At 41.9% G+C, this 24,567-nt stretch overlaps 1 protein-coding gene across 2 annotated transcripts in view; it reads right to left on the bottom strand.

The window, feature by feature from the left end:
* Positions 1-24,567, bottom strand: part of PAK5 (p21 (RAC1) activated kinase 5) — a 248,165-nt gene that overhangs the window by 75,325 nt on the left and 148,273 nt on the right. For both annotated transcript variants that reach the window (XM_072943556.1, XM_072943555.1), the window contains one exon: positions 19,338-19,552. In XM_072943556.1, coding sequence (XP_072799657.1) covers positions 19,338-19,541 — 204 coding nt within the window. In that variant the 5' untranslated portion in view covers positions 19,542-19,552. The remainder of the gene's footprint in view (positions 1-19,337; positions 19,553-24,567) is intronic.

Here is a 24,567-nt window from a genome sequence, read left to right as displayed (position 1 = left end):
TACAGGGCAGCGAAGAGGGCAGGAGGTTTGTTGTGACAACCAGGTGGATACCGAGGGCAGAAATGTCACCAGGAACACACTGCCATGCCATCCCCACACTCCACGGGTCTCAGGAACACATCCATCATTATTTCCCCTCTGTGGTAAATGTTCCTGGAAGGAATCACACTTGGGTTATCCATGGCTGTGTCCCAGGTGTGCAGCCTAGGGTTTGGCACATGGCAGGCATTTGTTGAAACAAAATGACCTGAAATGGAAGAACGGAAATTTGAATTCAGGTCTCTTCAGGAGGAACCCAGGAAGCAGAAGGAGGATTCTGGAACCATGATGGCCCAAACGTTGCACTCTTCCTCTCCATATTCAACTCCGGTCTACTTCTCTCCACCAAATGGCTTCTGAGGCCAGCGGGCAGCCGAACATTGGCAAGGCCTGGGAACCGGGGGTGTCTCCATAGAAGAGCTGGTGGGCTGGTTTCCATGGGGCTGGGTGAGAGTCTGTGCACAGGCGGGAAGTGGGTGCAGGTCCTGGAAAGAACATGGCCCACAGTGACATGTGCATCCAGAGGAAGGTGGACTTTGGCACCATGATCTTCTTGGCCCTAGACGCTAATGCAGAACTGAAAAGAGACGCAGAATCTCTGCCCTTGACCCTAGGGGAGTGAGTGCAAAGAGACCGGGGAAGAAGAGAGGGGCTTCCTCCAGGGGTCTCGGTGGGGAACTGGCCGGCTGCCTGCACTGCACCCTTAATGTCCAAGGGTAGACCCCACCATGCTGTCTTCTGATCATGGGACTACCACCATTCAGAAAGCAAACAGCCTGACCTGGGCACTGATGAAATGGAATATGAGTGAATGAGTGCGTGTGTGTGTGTGTGTGTGTGTGTGTCTGTGTGTAAAATACATATCTTTATTCCCAACTAGGGGGGTCCAGCAGCCAGAGGGAGAAGACATTGGCTCAGAGCAAATTAAACTCAAACCTAGCAAAACAGTGCTACTAGGGGAGACAGATGACAATTTGAATGTAAAAAGCAAGAGCACCGCTGATGATTCACATGCGGCACAAAAGAGTGTGACTGGAACCACAGTCAAGTGTGAGGATGGAAGGAGAGGCGGGTCAACTGCTGTGACATGAAGCAGAGCCCGGCCAGTGGAAGAAATGTCTCAAAAACTGCAAAACTATGAAGTGGTGAAAATCGTGAGGAGGAGGAAGGAGACAATGCACACAATAACAGGAGTGCCTCAGGATAAAAGGGAAGAGACGGAAGCCCCAGCTTAGCAAGCAAGAGATGACCATCTCCCTGAGCTAAAGAAAGACCTGCGTGCGGTGCTTAAAGGGGTCCACTGAATTCAAGGCAGGGCTGATTTAATTTAAAACAGGCACGTCTCAGCAAAGCCTGGGAAATTCCTTAACTCTAAGAATAACGCACGTCCCTCCGGCGGGAGGAGAATGAGAATATCAATGAGTTTATTTTCTAAAAACCTGAAGCTAAAGAGTGTGGACTGGACACTGGGGGTGCCTGAGCAGACCCCCGCAGCAGGGGCTGAGTGCGGGGGGCTAAGAGCTCCCAGCTCTCCTGAGAACCGCCCACAGGTTCTGGAAAGGGCCGGGGCTCGCCCAGCAGGGCCTGGGAAGTTATGGCCTTCTCTGGGGTGGCCTGCAGCCAGTGACTGACTGATGGGTGGAAATAAAGGTCAGAAATAAAGGTGAGATAACCCTGAGGTGCCGTCCACACTCCAGAACTCTCCGTGGGATTAGACGGAGGCGAGACTCCGGCTGAAGCCATGTCTCTGTCCAGCTCATTCCTCTGTCCTGTCCTGCTTCCCTCACTGCCACACGTTTCTCCCGAGAGCCCCCCACGTCAGGTAATCACCTGCACAAGAATCCCATCTTGGGCCCTGCATCTAGGGGACCCAACCTGAGAGATAAGGGCTGAGAAGCAAAACCAGATCCACACACGCTCATAGGTCAGAATTCAGAAAGCAAACCAACCATCCACTTATTTTAAAGAGACTCCCAAAGACTCCAGGCAAACAACAGATTTTCTATGTCTGTCTTACCCTCTTTGGTAGCCACTAGCCATGTGTGCCTATTTAATTCTACATTTAAATCAATTAAACTTAAATAAAATTTAAAAATTCAATTTCTGAGTCATATTCACTGCATTTCCAGAGCTCAACACCCCCATGTAGCTAGTAGCTGCCCTGATTTCAGCCCATACGTGGAACATTTCCATCAGAGCAGGAAATTCTATGGCAGCACTAAACCAGGAAACTGACCTCAAGATGAGGTCCATGTGAGAAGAGGAAAGTCTGAGCAACACATGTGGTGTGTAATCTGCCTCTGTCTCTCTGTCTCCGTGTCTCTGTCTCTCTCTCTCTGTATTAATTAATTCTGAATGGATACAGATACCTGTCTAGGCATGGTGTATAGTAAAGTTGCTATATAAGGAGTCTTGAAATAATGTAAGGGAAATTCTAATAGTTTAGTGCTAGAAATATAAAATAATTTCAGCAAATTATGAGTTTGGGAGGTATTTGAAAAATAAGACCATCCATGTGGAGTGGATAAGGGGAGGAAGCGGACCAGATGGAAGTTCTCTGCATGTCTTGTCTTGTGGGAGCGCAGGAGAGGGAGGAAATGTGGCATCTTTTGAGGGAACACAGTACATCTCATTAGGGGAATTAGTTGGGACATTGCTTACAAAATACAGTAAGGAAGGGGGTCTCTGATCTCAAGAGTAGAGAAAGAGGAGAGTCCCTTGATAGAATGGAAGAACAGAGCCTCCAAGTTAATGAATGAAAAGCAACAAATGAAAATTAGCAAGAAATAAAGAAAAGGAGAAAATAATGTACATTAAATGAAGCAGAAATAAAATCAAGTATGAGTCATGATACTGAAATATAAACATACTGAATTCTTCTAATAAATGTCAGATTGCATGAAAACAAAATGTCATAAATCCAAACACCTAAATGCTGTGTACGAAAAAAAATGCTAACACAAAGAAAAATACAGTGTTAGGATTAGACAAATTTATCTAATAAGCATAAACAAAAAGAAATCAGGTTTGGAAACATACATACCAGACAAGGGGGGTATTTAAAATTAAGTGCACTAAGCAAACTTGCAGATGCAAAAAAGTTTTGCAACACAATTGAAAAGACTGGAAAACCAACAGAAAAGTTGGCAAAAGATTTGAAAAGAGGTAGTTCACAAAACGGGTGGTCCAACCGTTAACAGTGAAACGAAGAGAGGCTCAAACACATGAGCAATCAGAGAAAGGAAGTAAAAATCACAACGACACCCTCCTTAGAGCTGAAAATACCGGAAAGGTTTGCAACGCCAAGGCACCGGCCCGGTGTAAGGAGATGTGCGCTCCTGAGCTTTTCTGGCAGGTGCGCTGGTAGCGCCGTTTCGCAGCGCCATCTGGCGGTACCGCTAAACTCAACAGTACACATGCCTGTGAGCCCGCAGTCCCACTCAGGGTAGCAAGCCCCGTAGTCCGGAAGAAGTTTAACTCCACGCTGCATCTGAAGTCTAGCATCAGAGAATAAAATGTTGTAACAAAAATACATTAAAAATCACAATCCTAGAGAGAGGCTTAAATATACCTCCCTCGGAATTTGGCAGAAATAGAGAATTTTTGCTATGAAAATAAATAAGGCATAGGAGAACTGCACTGGGAAATTCAAATTTGGTCTGACTTCATAACAATGTTAGTCGCTGCTAGTTATCAATGTCGCAGTCACCCACGGACACATCTCACACCTCAGCAAGCACCGAATGATGTCCAGCTGGCCGAACAAATGAAATGTTGAAAACCTAATAAAGGTTATCGATGCAGTGAACAAGTCAGAAATCAGAAGATCTTGAATGTCTGGAAGGTGCTTACTGGAAGGTTTTTCGTGCAATGCCCAGGATTGGGTGGAAATGTTGCAGAGATAAAGCAGAGTTTCTTCCAGCTTATCTGCATTCTTGATTTCTGTTTTCTCCTCGCATGCCTGCCTTATAATATGCTATTACAGCTGGTATAACCTCAGCCACCCTCATCTGTCTGATGCACAGCTTTGCTGCCCAGAAAGGTGCTGGCATCTCATGAGCTGGGCAAGAGCGTGTTCCACCTCTCCCACGTGATGGTTGTGTGGCCTGTGCCAAATGCCTGTTTGCCCAGAGCCCAGATTTCCCATCTGTAAGATAAAGCTGACACACCTACCCTCACTTAGAAAAGCTCAGATGAGCTCATGTCTGTTCAAACATATTAGTACTATGAACCCCAGCCCTGATCCCCAGAGGGAGTTCACATCCCACAGAGAAAACCACATAGAGAATCTCTTACCAGCAGATCTGGAAGCAAAGAACACACGTCCCCAAATATTCACACTGGTTTGCAGACATTGAACTTTGTAACTGGGCATAAAACAGTTGTGGGTCTTTTCCATCTACAGGGAGCCTTTCAGGAAGGTTTTTAAAAAAGTATTATTACTAGTGCCCCCACCCCCAGCACTGTCACCCTTACCATCACCAACTTAAATTTACAGAGAATTCTTTTCTTCTTTTTATTTCTTTCTGCTTTGACTTGACCCACATAATAACCATAAAAGGCAGGAAGATGTAGTTTGGAGCTGAGGGAATGCTAACCCATCATAGGGAAGGGATCTAGCCTTAACTGAAGTGTTAACTCCTAACCTGAACTGACATCTATAAAACCATGCCAAGGGGAGAAGTGAAATACTGAGTACCACACGGACATCCTCCCTTGCAGAGCCAAGCTCACCAGTTGGGTAGGAGACAGTGCTGAGCCCAGTTTTTTGGTGTGAAGTTACCAAGAATCAGAGTTTTTGGAATCTGACAATTTTTTTTTACCTGTCTGCATGTTTTTTTCTGTGTTCTAGGTTAATTTCTCTCCGGTTGTTGCTAATTTACAAAGTCTTGTCAACTCCTTGGCTTTATTGTTATTCATTAACTTGGAAATCTGAAGCCTAGCTGATGGGTTACAAAACTGCTTCCTCTTTTAGGCTCATTGTTCCTAAAGGTAAATTACTGATAAAACCACGAAGCTCATAGGATCTGGAAGACGGAAAATCACAGCATTCAAGACTGCAGGTGCCACCGGCTAACTGGGCTAATTGGGCTCAGAAACTGGAAGATGAGGCTATGCACAGGCCAAATAACTACAGGAAGGTAATAACCGTGCACCCACAATGCCACTTTTACATCAAAGAACGGTACATCCTACCCTTTTGAAAACAATGAGCTTATCAATAAAAAAATAAACTAGCTATCAACATAAATATCCAACAATACAAGAGTTTTCCAATCAAACCACATCTGTCCTAATGTGGCCACTAAAAATAATACTGCAGAAAATGTGACAGTGTGTTAGGTTTAATTCCCAACCTGTATGGCAAAGTGCCCCAGAGGAATGCTGGGAACTCACAAGTGTGTGGAGGGGTATTTTAAAATTTTGAAGGAAATAGTAATATCTAACTTTAAAAAAAAATTCTGAGGTTGGCAAAATTTATTAAAGGCACTCTCTTCATTATAGCATTTCTTATTCGTGCACAGGATTCTAACCACAAAACAGATTTTTCACCATTAATCCAAATACTGTATATAGGACATGACACCTTGTAAATGACCAGCTCGGGGTAGTTCAAGTTACTACATTCGACGGAGCTACATGCCTGCTGATGACATCACCACACGTGAAGCTGTGCATCTGGCTGGTGTCACGACAAAAAGGAGCAGGCTCTGTGTGAAAATCAACATGGAACAGGAAATGAGGGGGTGGTATTGTGGGGTCCAACCTGCGTCTGAGGCTGAAGGAGATGTGTAGTGCCCGGGAGATACGCACATCTTCCTTAATGTTTAAGAATGACATAAAATATCTTAGTTTTGTGTATTATTTATTAGGACATAAATACTTAAGTTGTTTGGATTGAACAATGTACTTAATAAACAAACCGATGAATGATTTCTTTCTGCCTAGGGGGCGCTGTGACAAAATTACTGAGACACTAGCTTCACTGGGGCTGGGGCCCAAGAAAGTTTGGGAACTGCTGCACTGGGTGAATAAAACTGAAATAAGAACAGCATAAACATCGTAATCAATCTTGCTTTTCCACATATGTGTTTTAAAGTGATGGAAGGAAGTACATCGAAATGCAACAGTGGAAATATGATAGATCTTTCTTCTCCATAGTCTTCTCTATTTACTAACCCACTTGTGATGAATAAGTGTTACTCTCCTACGCTGAAAAAAATGAAAGGTTATTAAAAATGACTCCCCAGGGTTGCACATTTGCTTCTATGAATAAAAATATCTCCTAAACATACCAGAGAGTTTCATTTTTGGAGACTTCATTACACTCTGCTCACTTCTCCAGCTTCCTACTTCATCAAGGCAGGAATATGGCTTTAGGACATTGAGGTTTTGAAGAAATGTGTATCTCTCCTTGGTGTTTTATTTTTTTTAAGCCCTTCTCCCATCCCTGCAGCCTTCAGGAAGTGAGCTCGGCTTGGAGTTTTCAGCTGATGGGGCTTCTCAGCCTAACGGCTGGAAGATCCAACAGAGATGCTGCAACTGACAGGCGGTTGGGAGGACAGCCCAGCGGACACCTTGATCTCTGCCTTGTGACACCATGGACAGAGGATCCAGCTAATTGCGCCAGACTCCTGATCTATCAAAACAGTGAGGATATGAATACACATGCGCTGTTTGAAGCTGTTAAATTTAAAACTCACTACACAACAGAAAACTGATACAGATTTTGGTGCCTGGATGTGGGGTGCTGCTGTAACAAATACCTAAAAACGTGTGTATTAGTTTGCTAGAGCTGCGGTAACAAGGTACCACAGACTGACGGCTTCACCAACAGAAGTTTATTTCCCACAGTTCTGGAGGCTGGAAGTCTGAGACCAAGGTGTCTACAGGGTTGCTTCCTCTAACGCTGCTTTCCTTGACTTGCCGACAGCCTTTTCTCTGTCCTTCCCAACGTCTCTTCCCTCTTCTGATCAGACACCAGTCTGATTGGATGAGGGCCCCTACCTTATGACCTCATTTAATCTTAATGACATCCTTAAAGACCCTATTTCCAAATAAAATCACATTTGGGGTTAGGGCTTCAACTTATGACTTTTTTGGTTGTGTGTGTGTGTGTGTGGACAGTTCGATCTATAGCAACAAAGGCATTTTGCAACCAGAAGTGGGTAGAGGCAGGAGGAATTTTAAGGAGCGTGGTGGAGAAAGTCTAACTTGCCATGATCAGACTCTCACTAGAAATCTGGACTTTGAGGATGCTGACAGTGAGGCCTCAGAAGCAAATGAGGAACATGTTGTCGGACCCTGGAGGAAGGGGGATCCTTGCCATATGCTGGCAGAAAGCTTGGCAAAACTGTCTTCTGGAATTCCATGGAAAGGAGAAGCTTTACGTGATAAATTTGGTGACCTGTCTAAAGAGATTGCCAAGAAAAGTGCAGAATGTGTTGCCTGTTTTCTTCTTTCTGCTCACAGTAAAGCGCAAGAGGAGAGAGATTCATTGAAGGGAAATTTTTTTTTTAAGGGAACCAGAATCTCATGACTTAAAAAACTCCAATCCTCTCCAGATGGCAAAGACGAGAAAGTTAAGGGCTGGCCTCTCAGGAAAGCTTGCTCTAGAGAAAAGGCTGAGGGCACATTCCTACAACCAACTCTCAGTTGAAAACACAGAAAGACCCAAGGTCGGAGTGGGCGGTCACACAAAGGGCCTTTTTAAGAAATTAAGGGGGTGCTCCCAGATCTTCTTGATCAGACCAGAGACGCTTTAGGAAGCTTAAAGGCTCTGTCCCTCAGCCGTCTCAGGTGGCGGCCGAGGTTTGGGAGGGTGCATCTTAACATCTGTGGCTATAGCTTTTGCCTCATGGGGGGAACCACAGAGAAATCCACACAAGGTCTACAAAGTTCCTGAGAAACTGTTTCAGTGGAACCACTGCCAGCCTGGACTGCAGAGGACACGAGATATTACAACAGGAGGCTCTCAAGCCCCTCTGCACCCCCCACCCCCAATTTCCACTGGCTGATAAAATGACTCGGCTGCAAACACAGACTAGGAGGCAGAGCCAAGACCCTGAGAGCCAGGCCTGAGACACCGAGGATCATTCTCAAGATTGAAACCTAATCAAGAAACTCGGATGTGGAATCTTAGAAAACAAAAATGGACACTATGAACTCATCTACAAAACAGAAACAGACTTGCAGACTTAGTAAACTATCTTATGGTTAATGGGGAAAAGAGGTGGGAGAGGATGAATTTAAGAGTTTGAGATTTACAAATGTTAGCCACTATATATAAAAATAGATGACACACACACACAAAAAAAGAAACTCTCAACATTTGCCAGGCTGGACTGCACAACAGCTTGGGACCCGTGACTCCTTTTTACTGTCCATTTCTCCTGTTTTGAACCTGCAATATCTACAGTGATCATCCAGTGCCTGCCCCACCATCACATGTTGGGGGGCTGGGGAGCACACACTTTGTAGGTTCCCAGCAGCATAGATGGGGGGAACTGTGCCCCGACAGCTGTACTTAACAGATCACACCTGATCAGGCGCTCTGCCCACACCTGATCCCAATTTAATTTGAGATGATGCTGTAACAGGATGAGAGGAGAAACGTGGGCTGGAGTAAATGCATTCTGCACGTGGGACAAACAGTGAGGACCAGAGTGGACAGGCCCCAGGATGGCTCCTCAATGATTCTGGGCTCCAGGTGTTCATGCCTTTGTGAGACCCCCCTCCACCAGCATGGGCAGGACCTGAGCTTGCTTCTAACCAACAGAACATGGCCAAGGTGAGAGGACACCATGTCCACGGTTGAGTGTTAGATGCTATGGCAAACGTAATGGGATGTCACATGTCCCGTGGTTATGTTACATGATATGGCAACAGTGACAGGGTGACATGTCATGATTATGTCCTGACGTATACATACAACTCCCAAGCAGGTAGCTCTTGCTCTCCTGCTGGCTTTGAAGCAGCAAACTCCATAAGTTCTGCAAGAGCAAGGAAGAGAATTCTGCCAACAACCTAAATGAGCCTGGACACCGATTCTTCCCTGGTTGGGCCTCCAGAAGGCCATGAAGCCCAGCTGAAAGCAGACTCAGAGAAATTGTGAGGTAACAAATGTGTGCTCTTGTAAGCCATTACATGTGTGGTAATTTATTACGCAGCATTAGAAAATGAATAGAGAGATTCTCAATAGGCGATAGATTGTGTGCTTACAGCAAACTCTTAGACTTGTGTCGTCTTGGGTGCAGGCTTCTCAGTGTAATTTTCCCCTTGCAGGTAACAGTAGTAGCATCCAGTCAGCTGGACTGTGACGTGCAGCTTGGAAGTGATCAAAACATTGATAAACTGCTTTATCACTAGTTCAGAGTCAAGAATATAATGCTTACATTTAAAATTACATGACGAGAATATGGAAATGAATATATGTATGTATATGTATGACTGGGACATTGTGCTGTATACCAGAAATTGACACCTTGTAACTGATTGCACTTCAGTAAAAATAAAATAAAATAAAATAAAATAACATGACAAAATGATAAAAACTATAGGATTTGATGGTGCCCCCAAAGAAGCCTCCAGTTGCCATCTTAGTGCCCCAATTTCTACGAGATGCTAAATGAAAGATAAAATGAAACCTTTCAAGTTCCAAGCATGTGTGGGAGTCACAGGGAGCCACATGCTTTTTCCTTTTGATTTAGAAGTTACTATTTTCAGTTAGGTGACCCCTGTGAGCAGAGAACTGGGGCAAACAAGCCATCCCTGAGAATATCACCCCTGTATGTAGAATGTCCCAGTTATCAAAGCATCACCATCCTCATCTGGCAAGTTCAGCTGTCGGCAGTTCAGAGCCAGCCACGCAATGGGAAGCCAGCACAAGTCTGGAGTGATGCCTGTGATTTGAGGGTTTGCGGTTTGACCTCAGATGTGATCGGCTCAGGGAGCAGGGAGGCCACTGTGGAGAGAGGGAGCCGCAGGCGTTTCAGCGTTCACTCATCTGCTTCTTGGCGCCTGTGTTCTGTCCCTGTGTGGGATCTGTTCCATCTCCTCTCCGGAGTTACAGTCGGAGACCAGAGTCACTGGAGGAATGCTGGGCAAGGGGCTTTAAAGAAGAGGAGGCACTTGGAAGTGGACCTAACCATCAGCAGTCATAAATTACTTTCCCATACAACCTATTATAGACAATGGCTTTAAAATGGTGCATTCTATTGAGGTTTACCTTCAGGGTGACTGCAGGTACCAAACTCTTGAGAGGGAGTGATTGAGAACATTTGTTCTTGGGGTGTTAGTGGTCCAATTGTAACTGGAAAGCTAGGGTCTCCCAAATTCCAGGAGCATGGGATATAAAAGTCTAGCTGTCTTCTCCTTATTCCAGTGAATTGCACGTGTGGGACCCAGTCATTAGCAGATTATAGAAATGTCAGACTGGGTGCCAGGATGAGCCAGCCGAGAGGCCCAGAGGAGGTGTGTGCTTAATATCCTGCCCTCCTCAAAATGGAAGAAGGTGTGAGTACCTGCAGCCATCACTTTCCTGTGATAATGTCCTCCACCCTGGAAACATCAGCCTTTGAGTTTCAGAGTAACAGCTAGGCCATATGAGTTTAAGGCTGCTCCAACAGTAAAGGAAATGTGGAGGTAGCTTAAGTGAAAGACTACAGTAAAAGAAAAAAGATGATACATATAAGTGGTTCATGTCAATTTTTCCTTTTTTTTTCTAATTTTTGGAGGTGGCTGTGTGTGTGTGGTGGGGAGGTGGAATAGAGGCGGGGCATGGGGAGTGGTGGACATGGGGCATGCCAACTATTAACCTTATTTATACAATAGAAAATGCCTTTCAGAAGTTTCTGGATTTGGTTGGGTCATAGAAATGAAGATAGATCATAAACTTGGCTTTGGTTTTGGCCTTACCCACTCTTTTGGGACAAAACGTATCTTGCCGAAATCTCCTGAACTCAGGCAAGTAAAAGCATTTGGAGCCGGTGTAATGTTTTTCTTTCACAGTCTCTGTGGCGGTGGGAATGTTGAGGAGGCATATGGAAAATGGAAGGAGAGATTCCAGAAAGTAATGGGCACCAAGAAAGTTGTGAGAGTCCAAGTCTGCGGTCCTCACTGGTTTTAAAGGTGCAGAAATATCAGAATGGATTCACCACCTGTCCTCCCAGTGAGAGCCTTGGTTCCAGTCAACCTAATGGACACTGCTACAGGTGTTTTCAACCGGTGTTTTTGATGAGAGAGTTTAGAATATAGGTGATCTGTCCCCAGAGTTCCATTTTATAATCCCCTTTTTCATTTTTTTTAAAGTAACAATCTTTACAACACACACATTATTTCTTCTGCAAGAGGTTTGTGTTTTTCTGAAATGTCTTCTGACAATCATGGAGTTGGAAGGACTCCCTGAATCCCAACTATTCATACCCATTTAATTAATATGCCCCTAAAACCCACAGGATTGCATATCAAATCAATCTCACTGGCACACTTTAAAATTGGATCTGACCCTTAAATGAATAAATTCATTTTGTAATAGAACAATTTCTTGATCTGAGACCTGTGTCCTTCATGCATAGGGGTTTAACCAACAGTAACCCCTGACTGTGGCTTAGAAGGCCCCCACTCCACCCGGACCCAATTTCCCTTGTGTCTGACCATATCTCCCACCCCCTCGCCCAGCCCACTCCGCTCCAGCCCCACGGGCTGTCTGTCCTTTAAACTCCCCATGCTTGTTCCCACCCCCACGTCTTTGCACTGTTTTCCTTCCGCCCGTGAATTTCACCCCCTCCTGGGCCTTCTCCCTGTCACTTTCATGGGAGGACTCTCCTCATCGACTCTGGATAGCATCACCCTCAGGTGCTTTATGAGGATATCTTATTTTCTTCATCACACTTATTGATACTGTAGCTGTGTTGTTTGCTTACATAAAGGACCACCGCTTGTCTTCCCTTGAGAATTCCAGCTCCCCAGAGCAGGGATCTGGCACTTTCTGTCCACACGGACAACCCCCTCACCGAGCACAATGCCTGGCATGGATTGAGCATGCAATAAACACTTGTTGAACGAATGAGTGAATTTAATGTAGAATGTTCTGCATCTTGGAGGTTTTAAAGCTACAGCTCTCAGACTTGACTTTGAGTTAACAAGTTCTGGCAACCCTGGGTACACAGGAGGACACAAACTCTGAGAACATAACAGCAAGAATGACACCACTGCCATCATTCCCTGCAGTGACAATACATTAGATTCTGCTTACTGAGTATCTAGCAGCTTGTTTGAGATGTGTCTTTTATCTTTCAGGTTTGGTAGGACTTTTATAACCCTAGGAAGGTTCAAAATAAGTATTGCAGAGTAACCTGAGAAATTATAAAATATATACCGAAAGAATGAGGAAATGAAGCAAAACCAGAATATCAGTATTTTTATGAGAGGTTAAGCATTGGTACAAATATATTTTATAGCCATTATGATAGTTATGATATTTTAGGTATCTTTACTGTTTCTGTTGCATTTACTTTTTTTCAAATGCATGCATTTACTCTTTTTTTCACTTTTTTATGTGTTTATAGTTAAAGCAGCCAAGAAAATTTGATCTAACCCACCTGTGATTTTTCTTGAAATATTTGGGAAATTTTGACTAATTAATATTTAAATGTATCATTTGACTAATGGAATTAATTTAGGAGTTAGTAGGTACTGGTATTCTAAAATGTTACTTAATAGAGCCATAATTTTATCATGTTACTAAGTACGAACAGTAGAATGTATTCTCTACATATCAAAGTCCTTTGGACAGTTAGGATCTTGCCATTTAATCTTGCAAGGGAAACATAAGCACCTTCATTTTACAGATGAGGAAACTTCTATTCAAAGAAGCAGGGAGGTGACTTATCTAAAGCCATGAGGTTTGTAATTGGCTGATCCTGGCCTTAGATCCCATGGTGCTGACTTCTCGGGTCTTCTCTTCCCATTTCTGAAAGCCTAGATGCATGAACATCAGGGCATTGACTTTCACGCTGTAAGGAAGATGCTTCTACGCTCACCATCATATTTCAGTGGAAACAAATCTAAAAGAAGAAATAGGTAAACCACAGGGACTTAAGAAGATAAGAAAATCATGGGGGATCCATGAGCTTTAAGAGGGGACCCAAAGGGAAATATCAGAATGAAAATAAAAGGACGGAAGCCACCTAGCCCAGCTGAAGGTCACTGTGAGGCTTCCATGTTACACCCCACGGATCAGGGATGAGAGCCTGAAAAGTCATGTTGGGGCAACCCTCAGTTCTAGGAATTACTGGAAGTTTCATTCAGTTAAGGGCTTGGCAACCATCTGATACACAGTTTGAATTTGGTGACAACTCTCAGAAGGTGGAGGTGGCGCTGAAAGAAACAGTCCCTCTAGACTGAATTCTGACTAATGAGGAAGAGGACATCAGTGATGGAGAAATGAGAAGGAATCTTGGGAGAAACTGTTACCTTGGGTCAAAGGGAGATCATACCAAAAAATGACGGAGAGTTGCCCTGTATTTTAGGAAAGCAAATTTCAAAAAAAAATTCGAGGCAAGGGTGAATCCCATGGAAACAGGACAAAGCAGGATGATGTGGCTTTGAAACCTTCAATCCTGAATGCAAAGTTGTGAATCATGAAAAGAGAAAAAAGATGGAGAATTACAGAGTTATGAAGATGGACTCATTCTTCAATGTGCTTCAACCTAAACTATAACATGGGAGAAAACAGAGCAATGGCAGAAGTCTTGCAGAATGGGGAGGCCAGACTTGAGGATTTACCTCTCTTGATTTTACCTGTTTGTGTGAATAGAGTGGTTTTTATGCAACAATCAGGGGTAGGAGATGAGGATGAGGGAAACTCAGCATCGGAAGATTATAAACTCCCAAAGACCGCCAGGATGAAGAAAACTCAGTCAGAGTCAGTTGTGCTTTGATATTCTCTGTGATTCTTTAAACTTGAAAGGATAAAAAGAAGATTTTTAGAAAGGATTGGAAGGCTACATTAGAAAAGGGAATGCTAAGTAAGGATGTTGGAATTCTAAATGACTTCAAAACCCTTGGCTTAGAGAAATGAAATTCTATGACACTAAAAGGGATGAAATTTTGCCTTCAATAATCTATGAGACAGTTGTAGACTCCAAAGATTACCAGCCAAGTGGAGAAGACAAGTCTGTCTGTTTTCATAATAAAAAAAAGAGCACAAGAAAAAACTCTGGGTAGTATATGAAGAGCACATTGTAGAAGCTACAGATAATCAAATTTGATGTCAGCCCTAAGACAATGGTTCTCAAACTTTCTGGTTTCAAGAACGACTTATAATTATTGAGGACCACAAAGACTTCGGTTTATGTTATATTTATTAATACTTACTATATTTGAAACTAAAACTGAGAAACGTTTAAAACACAAGAACACAAAGCACAAGATCCATGAGGTGTCAGACCAATGACATTAACACACGTCAGGAAGCTTCTAGCAGAGAATGAGGATGAAAATGGCAAATGATGCTTTAGTATTATAATGAAAAAAGTTTTGATCTTGCAGATCTCCTGAGACAGTCTGAAGGACCCCCAGGGGTTCTGGACCAAACTTTGAGAACTGGTGCAAGAAAACTTCTCACCATGTGCCCAAGGGGAAATGGACAAGGATATTCATGACAATATTATTTATAAATAGCAAATACTTGACAATATCCTTTCATCGAGAAATGGATAAGCTGTAAACAGCTATCATTTTTAAAAGAAATTCATATTGATTTGAAGAAAATGAATTTATCTCAAAAATGTTAAGTAAAAAAGCAAGTTAGAGAATATTATATAGAGTATGATATCATTTAATGAAATTTAAATATGTCAAAAAATTCTACTAATATTGCTTCTATCATCTTACTTGAAAATGAAAACAATCTGAAACACTACGATGTGCTATTTGTTTACTTTAGATAGAAGCTACAAAGGATTTTTAACATGATCCTCTGTAATTTTTTTTAGCAGTTTTCAAAATGATTTCTAGGCTGTTACAACAGATGATTAGGAAGTTCCAGCTTCAGTCCACCTAAGACAGTGGTTCTTAAAGTGTGCCCTCCACCCATCAGTAGCAACAGCATCATCTGAGAACTTGTTAGATGTGCAAACCATGGGGCCCCCCACAGGCCCACGGAGTCAGAGACTCAGGAGTGGGGCCCAGGAATCTCAGTTGTAACCAGCTCCTCAGGAGATGTTGATGAAAGCTCAAGTCTGAGAACCACTGGGCAAGAACGAATGCGACCATTCAACCTGCCCTTTACATAAATGTATCTAATTCTGCAGGAATTTTGGTAACATTGCTTATGATATCCTTGTGGACAAAATGATGTTAGATACAAAGAGGAGTTTCTCAAAGATATTTGTCAAATGTTTTATGTTTTAAAGGGATCTCCCCACCCCGCCCCCCACCTTGCCTACATGCCTTTGACTTGGGTGCATGAACTTTAACTTTTGACACGAATCTGAGCTAACCTGTGGCTCCTGGTTACATTTCCGAGATTTTGGAAACGTTGGCCAGGGTAAACCTGTGTTAATACCTTATGTGGACAAATTCATTTTTAATGACCTAAATCAAGGTTATCAAAGTGTGGTCCCCAGACCAGCAGCATCAGCATCACCTGGACACTTATTAGAAGTGCAAATTCTTTGGCTTCATACCAGTCCTGCTCCATCAGGAACTCTGGGGATGGGCCCAACAATCTTTATCAAGCCCTCCAGGTGATTCCATTGGACTGTAGTTTGAGAAACACTGACCTAAATAAATCTACGTACAAGAGGTGTGTCCTTCTGAGTGCGACATGCAATTTAAAGAAGGCTTGAATAGGAACTGCTGACACTTTAATCAGTCAGAGAAGAGAATGTCAGTTGCATGGGTGAATTTCCATTTGGAACCAGTCTACCCGAAGCTCACTGACCAATCCTGCAGAACCGGCACGTGGCCACCGCAGAAGGCACGTTCACTCCTGCCAGCACTGCTTTTATGTCGCCGTCTCTTTAAAGGACAACTGAACTAAATTAGAACTGTCAGTTCTATTTAACTTAAAAAAAAAAAAACTTTGCCGAGATAGCTTCAAATCTCCACAACTCTGCCTATTCACCACTTTTTAAAAATTCATTCATAGCTTCTTATTCCAAAGATTGTTCTGACTTCTGCAACATATTCTGAATGGTTTATAGTCTGTCCTTCTCAAGTGACTTGGAAGATTTCTCCAGAGAAGTGAGAAATCCAAACTTCCCACAAAGTGAGATCATCTGAACATCATGGCACACTTCGGCCCCTTGCACCTTTTATTTTCCTTATTCCAAGAGGCTGGTAGGGCCAGCAGGTTTCTCTCGGACCACCGATATTGTCCAACACGTGCCTACAGCACCAACTGCACATGTAGGATCTGAAGAAAGAGAGGTTCCATTGATAGGACTCTGGTGAGAGTCTAAAGTCTGGATTTCTTGGGTGTCCTTCAATTAAAAGCATTTAAATAACTCCACTCTTTCTGGGGAAAATCCAACCTAGCTGACCCTTGTTTTGTCACTCCTTGTCTGTTTTAATTTTTTTTATTTTTTTTCTCACAGGCAAATCTGTGCCTGAGGTCCCATCTGCAGAAATCCAGGACTGAATTCGTACTTGAGATGTATTTTCCAGTTGTCTCGCCTTTAGCATTCACGTGCCTCTAACAAACAATCCCATTTCATCCAGACTGGATACACACACCCTTGGCATCAGGGCTAGGAAGCCCATGACGTGAGTCAGAGAATCACGGGGCTCAGGAGCTCAGCAGTTAGGAATCCCTGCTCCATCTCTCAGTAGGGCTGGTAAGTTCTGTCTGGGAGGGATGATGAGCTGGCCCATCCAGGAGATGGAAGAAAAGAGCTGGAAGGTCCTGTAAAGTCCTGCATCCACTATGCCTAATGGATTATCACTAAGATGAGAGTTTCCTCCCTCACTGCCAACCAAGACCTGCTAGGACCTGGACAAGTGAAAACCATGGTGAAATAAATGTTGCTCTGTCCTCACCCAATGATAAATGCACTCCCTAATAAGACAGCACATCCTGAGCCTTTAGCTAGGATATTACAGTCTGCTTCCTTCCAGAATGTTCCACATCCAATGATAACTACTCAAGAGCAAGAAAATAGCCCTCATTTCATGTGGGCATGTTTCCTTTGCCATGATGATCAATAGCAGATAACTCTTCTGGGCACACTGTATATTCCATTTTCTGGGTTTTATAAAAACTTGGAATATGAAATAACAATACAACTAAAAAGCAAATTCTTTCCAATCCCATGTTCGTTTTAGATAAGGTCCATCCTATTATTTGGTCATTAGTAAGGCATTAGTCTTTTTTTGGGGAGAAAATCGTGTTCAATAGTAGAATATTGCCTAATATTAGCCAGTAGAGTTGGTTAATTGGTCAGTTTCTATTAAGTATCAACCAATACCTGTTTAAAACGAGACGTTCCTTTTTATCCCTAAGGATTTATCTTCTCAAATATCCACCTTCTGAGTATTTTACAATTTAGTTGGCCTGAAAAGTTTCAAAATCTTATCAGAACATCAAATTCACAAGATGCAGGATTAGAACACTCTGTATTGATCTTTGGGCAGAACAGACCCACACGTTCAATACTAGAATAGAATGACCAAGACCATGTGTAAATGAGGGGGTCAGAATTCTAACCTACTCAGCTCAGGTGACCTATTATAAGCATTTCTTGTAATTTATCAACTAGGTTCCTTCTCTTTACACCCTTCAAAAATGTATCCACTATTGTTTGACCTTTCATTTAAACCCAGTGTACTCAATATGCACGTTAATACAAAATAAGGTAGTTACACAGCTCAGATGCCTACTAATATAAGGAGCAAGGATAGACCCTGACCTACTGGATACATGGTGATAAGCTTCAATGATGCTCAACTGCCGTAGGGAGCTTTTGGGCCATCACTTGGTGGTCCAGGGAATTCTTGTCATTCTGAGGTGCAGAAGGAAACTGCAATGGCTGGATTTTCTTTGCAGTCTCTTGACATCCCTGAAATTTACTGGATCTGATTTCCTCTTTAATGCAATTATTTTGATGAACATTCCTTGCCAAACCAAAGCTAGCAGTCATCTTTGCTATGATGAAGTCTACATTTTTCCCTTATACAATTAATAGTTTAACAATAACATTTTATATTTACATTATTTGATTGTATTCAGGGATACTCCAGATGCTCAGGAAGCAGGGAACCCAATAATTTATAGTGTTTACTGTGTCACTAAAAAAAAAAAAATTTGACAGACAAGAATTTTATACTCTTTCTTAGTTGAATAAAATTAATTTTGTTTTGTTAAAGTTATTGTTATTTGCTATTTGTATAGCACCTTAAAGTATGTCAGATGATTATTCTAAAAAATTTTTATTGAGGTATTTAAAAAAAAATCCCACGCCAAAAATCTTCTAGCCATTTAAGGTAAATTATATCCTATTCTAGGACTCAAATGATTCATTTTATTTGCAATAGCTCTCTTTTAGACTATGAGTACAATATATATATGTGTGTATATAGTTCTATATGTATATACACACACATATATGTAAAATTTATATATATGTAAGTATGTACTTATAAATATAAATATATATTTGATTATATATATGCATGTATGTGTGTAATCATACATGAATCATTTGTTATTGTTAAAAATCTGTTATTACTAATTCGATACAAGTTTAAAGATTCTGAGGGCAAATGCAAAAACACAAGGATGTTTAATATAATGTCTCCTTGGCGGGGGAGGATATAACTCAAGTTGTAGAGCACATGCCTAGAATGCACAGGGTCCTGGGTTCAATTCCTAGCACCTCCTCTAAAAATAAATAAATAAATGAACCTAATTACCTCCCTGCCAAAAAAAAAATGAAAAAAAAGTCTCTTCAGAGGTTATTGTCAATATTTATCAGAGGGGTGGGGATGATATTCTTTAGTGTAAAGACTAGCAAACACAATTTAAAACAGAAATTAAAATGTCCTATTTTGTAATTGCATTGTATGTGTCTGATTAAAAAAACACATCTGAAAGCTGAGGTTATTTTTCATGGGTTGCCATTTACAATAAGGGGTGAACATGACAATGGTTGAAGAATAATTTTGGATAATCTGTAGGTATTTAAAAACCAGTACATGATTTAGGCATTTTATAGCTCGTCCGTAAAGATGGAGCACCTCATCAAAAGAAAGCACGCTCCCTCAGCCAACTCAAAAGAGCATCCTCACCGTACCTTCATGGGAGCCAGCTGGATGGGAGTGATGCATGAAGGGTCCACCATGGGCTTCGGCCTGTTGGCCGTGTCTGCTAATAGGCTGTGCCACTGCTGGGGGAGGCCGGTAAATTTCTGCTCTTGTGGATCAAACCCCGTATGAACCCTGTGTTCAAAGTTGGACGGGCCGGATATTTCAATCTTTTTCTTTTTCTTCCCAAACATGATGCAAAAACCTGAGACATGCAAAAAGAAAAGAGGAGTTGTTAGAGCTCGCCAGCAGAAGACATAGGAAAATGAGCAGTTCATTTATAGTTATATCTTTTCTATTATTCCTCTACCTATCAGCTGGGAAAGATGGAATTTGTATTTTCAGGGTCTGCAGATTAGATAACGTCATTCCAAACTTTTCATTCTCTCCTTGCACTTACCATATGGAGTATAGTTTCCTGACCCACTGAGCTTGGATTTGACCATGTGACCTGCTTTGACTAAGGGCCTGTGGATGGAAGAAAGTGTTTCATTTCAAGGCCCCTCTTCCTAATGCCATCGCCTTGGGGGTTGGGATTTCAACATACGAATTTTGGAGAGACACAGTCAGACTGCAGCACTGCCTACGTATTCTCTTAACAGGGCTTAGACTTTTCCCAGCACTAACTCCCCAGCCTTTATCAGAACCCATTTCCCCATCCATCCAGGTGGTTACTTCAGACTAATTTAGGAAACTCAGTAAGGTAATAATGAAAAGCTAAAGAAAGATGATAAAGGCTCAAAAAGACCTTGATATGCTCTCTCTCATGAAAAGCATAATTACATTTTTTTATTCTTTAAGCACCCTACTATAATTAGGTTAATAAATATAGATCAATTGATTTCAAACATTTCAGAGCATCTAAGCCAAAGTATAAAGAATTAAAGGAACCCAGCTGTAGTAGACTGTCACAGAAACAGTCCCCAGTGTTTCAGGTCTCCCAGTGTCCATGCCCTTGGGTGAGCCCCTATCACTCACTCTGGACCTGGATATATAACCTACTGTGGCCAGTGGGACAATAGAAACCATAACACAAGCATGAAACGTGCTTGCCCTTTGGGGCTTGCCCTATTGCTGCTCTTGGAACCAGCAGCCAGCATGAGAATAAAGCTGGAGAATGACAGACAGCGTACCCTGTCACCCATCAGCCCATCAGCCCATCAGCACGGTCAAGAACTAGCCCTGGAAGCAGAGCTGCTGGGCTGACCAGCAGTTGCCCACTAGGCAAGCCCACTCAGAACCAGCAGAAGAACCCCCAGCTGAGCTGGACCCAAAGTGCCAACCACAAATACATGGCTGTTGTGTTAAGCCATTACATTCTGGAGTAGATTGCTGCACAGAAAAGCTGATTATTATCTTATAACTTGCATCTTCATTTGCCTCTATTTTAGCTGCTTCAAAGTCTCAAGTAACAATGTCTAATCTGAATAACTATATTAGCTGTTATATAATTGTGTCCACTCAGAGGAGTCTTTTTTCAAAGTCTGTTTTTATTGCAGTATAGTCAGTTTACAATGTTGTGTTAATTTCTGGTGTACAGCATAGTGATTCAGTTTATATATATATATATATATATATATATATATATATATATATATTCCTTTTCATATTCTTTTTCATTATAGGCTATTATAAGATATTGAATATAGTTTCCTGTGCTATATAGTATAAACTGATTTTTGATCTATTTTATATATAGTAGTGTGTATCTGCAAATCCTGAACTCCCAATTTATCCCTCCGTCCTTTCCTTCACCCCTGGTTACCATCAGTTTGTTTTCTATGTCTGTGAGTCTGATTCTGTTTTATAAATAAGCTCATTTGTGTCATTTTTTTAGATTCCACATATAAATGATGTCATATGGTATTTGTCTTTCTCTTCCTGATTTACTTTATTTAGTATGATATTCTCTATGTCCATCCATGTTGCTGCAAATGGCATTATTTGATTCTTTTTTATGGCTGAGTAGTGTTCCATTGTGTGTGTGTGTGTATATATATATACACACCACATCTTCTTTATCCAGTATCTGTCAGTGGACATTTAGGTGCTTCCATGTCTTGGAAATAGCCCTGTAAATAGTCCTAATATGAACACCAGGGTGCATGTATCCTTTCAAATTAAGAGTTCCCTCTGGATGTATGCCCAGGCGTGGGATTGCTGGATCATATGGTAACTCTATGTTTAGTTTTTAAAGGAATCTCCATACTGTTACAATGGCTGCACCAAAGTACATTCTCACAAGCATTATAGGAGGGTTCCCTGTTCTCCATACCCTCTCTCCAGCATTTGTTATTTGTGGACTTTTTTTAACGATGGCCATGACTCAGAGGAGTCTTGATTGTGATGCTACTGTCTGGCTGGTCAAGGGCCTAGAACATGTTCAGTGGCCAGGAAATTATGCCGAAGAAGTAAGTGACTCTACATACCATCTCTCAGTGTTATCCTGTAAAAATAAAAATGCATTTGAAAATATAATTTGGTCATGTGTTGGCTGAGTCCACTTAACATTTTAATAAACTTTGTGGTCATCAAAAAATAAAACAAGGTCGCAATTGTTTTAGGAAAACAAATCATTTGAGAAGAGTTCTTTTTCCATGTATTCACTCCTGAATAAGCACTGAGAATATTAGATCAAATATTTTTAGAACCAGAATAGACATGTCCTACGATTCCCTTCCTGCTTGTGAATTTCTTGGTGGTTGCTATGCCATTCAAGTGAGGATATAAAAAAGGAAAATATCAATGAACTATACTAATCTTGTTTTAAAATAAGACAGTTGTGGAGAGGAAACCTGCAGCTGAATTAATTTGCCAACACTGCATCCTGTGATACTACGCAACTGTAATTTAAATGGTAATCAAGGCAGTTCTGCATGTCTAGTAAGTTTGAGGTAAAGAGGAAACAACTTAAAAGGAAAATTAAGATGTTCTAAGTCCTAAAGCAGTGTTCCTGTGAAGCTCACACTTAACTGAAGGCAGAGAGAGAACCCCCATGATGTACGGTGACATCCCAGGAGTGGTGGCCATTCCTCTGACAGCAATGAGGAATGCCAAGCTCAGGTGAGGGACACATGGTAGGGGACCCTCCTTACATCCAGGTCTGCTTGGTAAGTGGTTTCTTTTCTCTGATGAGTCCATGCTTGGTCTGTACCTGGCAAAGTGCTAAATGTTGAATGTGACTGATCTCACTTAAAACTCACAGTAACCCCATGCTGGGGTTCCCAAGACCACCCCTAGGTTTGATTTGCTAGGAGAACTCACAGGACTCAGCATAGTATCGTAAGACTCGGCTGTGATTTATTACAGTGAAAGGATACAAAGCAAAACCAGCCAAGGGAAAAGGCACATGGACAAAATCTGGAGGGAACCAGGAGCAAGTTCCCAGGGATCCTCTTCCAATGGACTCAAAAAGGATGTGATTAATTCCTCTAGCTCTAAATTGTGACAACGTGTGGGAAGTGTTGTTTCCCAGAGAAGCTTGTTAAAGACTCAGTACCTGAGGATTTTATTTGATACCCATCACATAGGCACCTCTGCCTGGTCCATGCCAAAATTTCTGCCTCCAGAAGGAAAGCAGAGGTTCAGTATAAACCATCTTGTTTGCATGAACAGTTTGGTCGCAGTAAGCCATTGGAAACCCTCTCCAGATCCAACTTCTCAGATGCCAGCAAGGGCCAACTTTGCAAATCAGCTTCTCTAAGACATGCAGTCTCAGTCCTGCTATGTTACTGCTTCTGCACAAGAGGTGTTATTATCATACCCCCATTTTACAGAAGAGAAAACAGTAGCTCAGAGGTAAGAAACTGGCAAAACTGGAGACTCAGAACCTCAAAGCACATGCTTTCAATCACTGGGAAGACGGTATAATAAAGCAAAATTCTATCTATTGTGGCAGAAAATAAAAGGATGGAGAAACCTAAAATTGATATAGCTGTGTATACATATATACACATATATATATATATATATATATATATTTTTATCATATGTAAAAACCTGAAAAAACATTGGCAAAACCAAAGAAATGTCATTGTGACCTCTGGAGAAGCAGAACTTGGAGTTATCACATGGTAAATCAGGGAACCACTGGATTTTTATACTTTTTTAGTAAACCATGTGTGGTATATTTCTTTCCTAAGATATTTTTAAACCAACTGAAAACAAACCCTTGCTAAAATTAATGTGTATTAGAATATATTCAAATAAGACTTCAAAAAATGGTTCTTCAAAAAAGATTTATATGAGGGGCAGAATAAAGAAGAGAGCTGCCACCCACCATTTTGAAATTATCTAGAGTAGACGTTCACAAATGACTGAAGAAGCGGCTATCTTTTGGGAAACAGACCAGGTGACAACTTGGTCTTCCAAATGGAGACAGCCTGTTTAGAATCTCATCTGCCTGAGAAAAAGCAGTTCATACAGAATGAGTGTTCAGCAAGATGTCCGAATCATGAGTAGACTTCTAATCTTGAGCCCTCTGACCCCTGTTTCTGCTGTTCCACATTACTTGCTGAAGTTTTTGAATATTGGCAAAACCTACCTAATTCTGTGGTAGCCATATCCACTGAGAGAGGCATGGAGCTTGGGAAAGAAATCGCTCTTTGGTGAATTTCACATTTACAGTTGAATGAGCAGTGGAGACATTTCAGGAAGCCACATATAAGAGATGGACATAAACTATGCGGCCTGTTTCTAGCCTCTCTAAAATGTCTTTCAGCTCACACGTGCTCAGCTTAAGAGATAAGCGCTGTATTAGAGTTCTCAAGCTGGAGAACCAGGAAAGCTGGTGATGTAATTCAGTCCGGTTCTGTCAGTCCTGAGAATCAGGGGCTGATGGTGTTAAGTCCGGGTTTGAGTTTGAAAAGGTAAGAACAAAGAGCAACAATGTCCAGGGGCAGGAGAAGACAGAAGTCTCGCCTAGGGCAAGGGAGGGAGTGAATTCACCCCTCTTTTGTCTTTTTGTTCTACTTGAGCCATCCAACCACCCATGTTGGGGAGGGCTGTATTCAATTCACCAATCCGAATGCTAATCTCTTCCAGAAACAGCCTCAAAGACACACCCAGAAATAATCTTTACCAGCTATCTGGAGGTCCCTTGGCCCAGTCAAGCTGACACATAACATTAACCATCACAAGCATGTAGGGGAGGGTTTACAAGGACATTCTTGTTTATGTAGAAAAGCAACTTTGTAGGTAGATTTTAAAACTACCTGACAG

The sequence above is a fragment of the Vicugna pacos genome, chromosome 19, assembly GCF_048564905.1.
Source record: "Vicugna pacos chromosome 19, VicPac4, whole genome shotgun sequence".
NCBI lineage: Eukaryota > Metazoa > Chordata > Mammalia > Artiodactyla > Camelidae > Vicugna > Vicugna pacos.
This window is presented reverse-complemented; position numbering and strand designations above follow the sequence as displayed.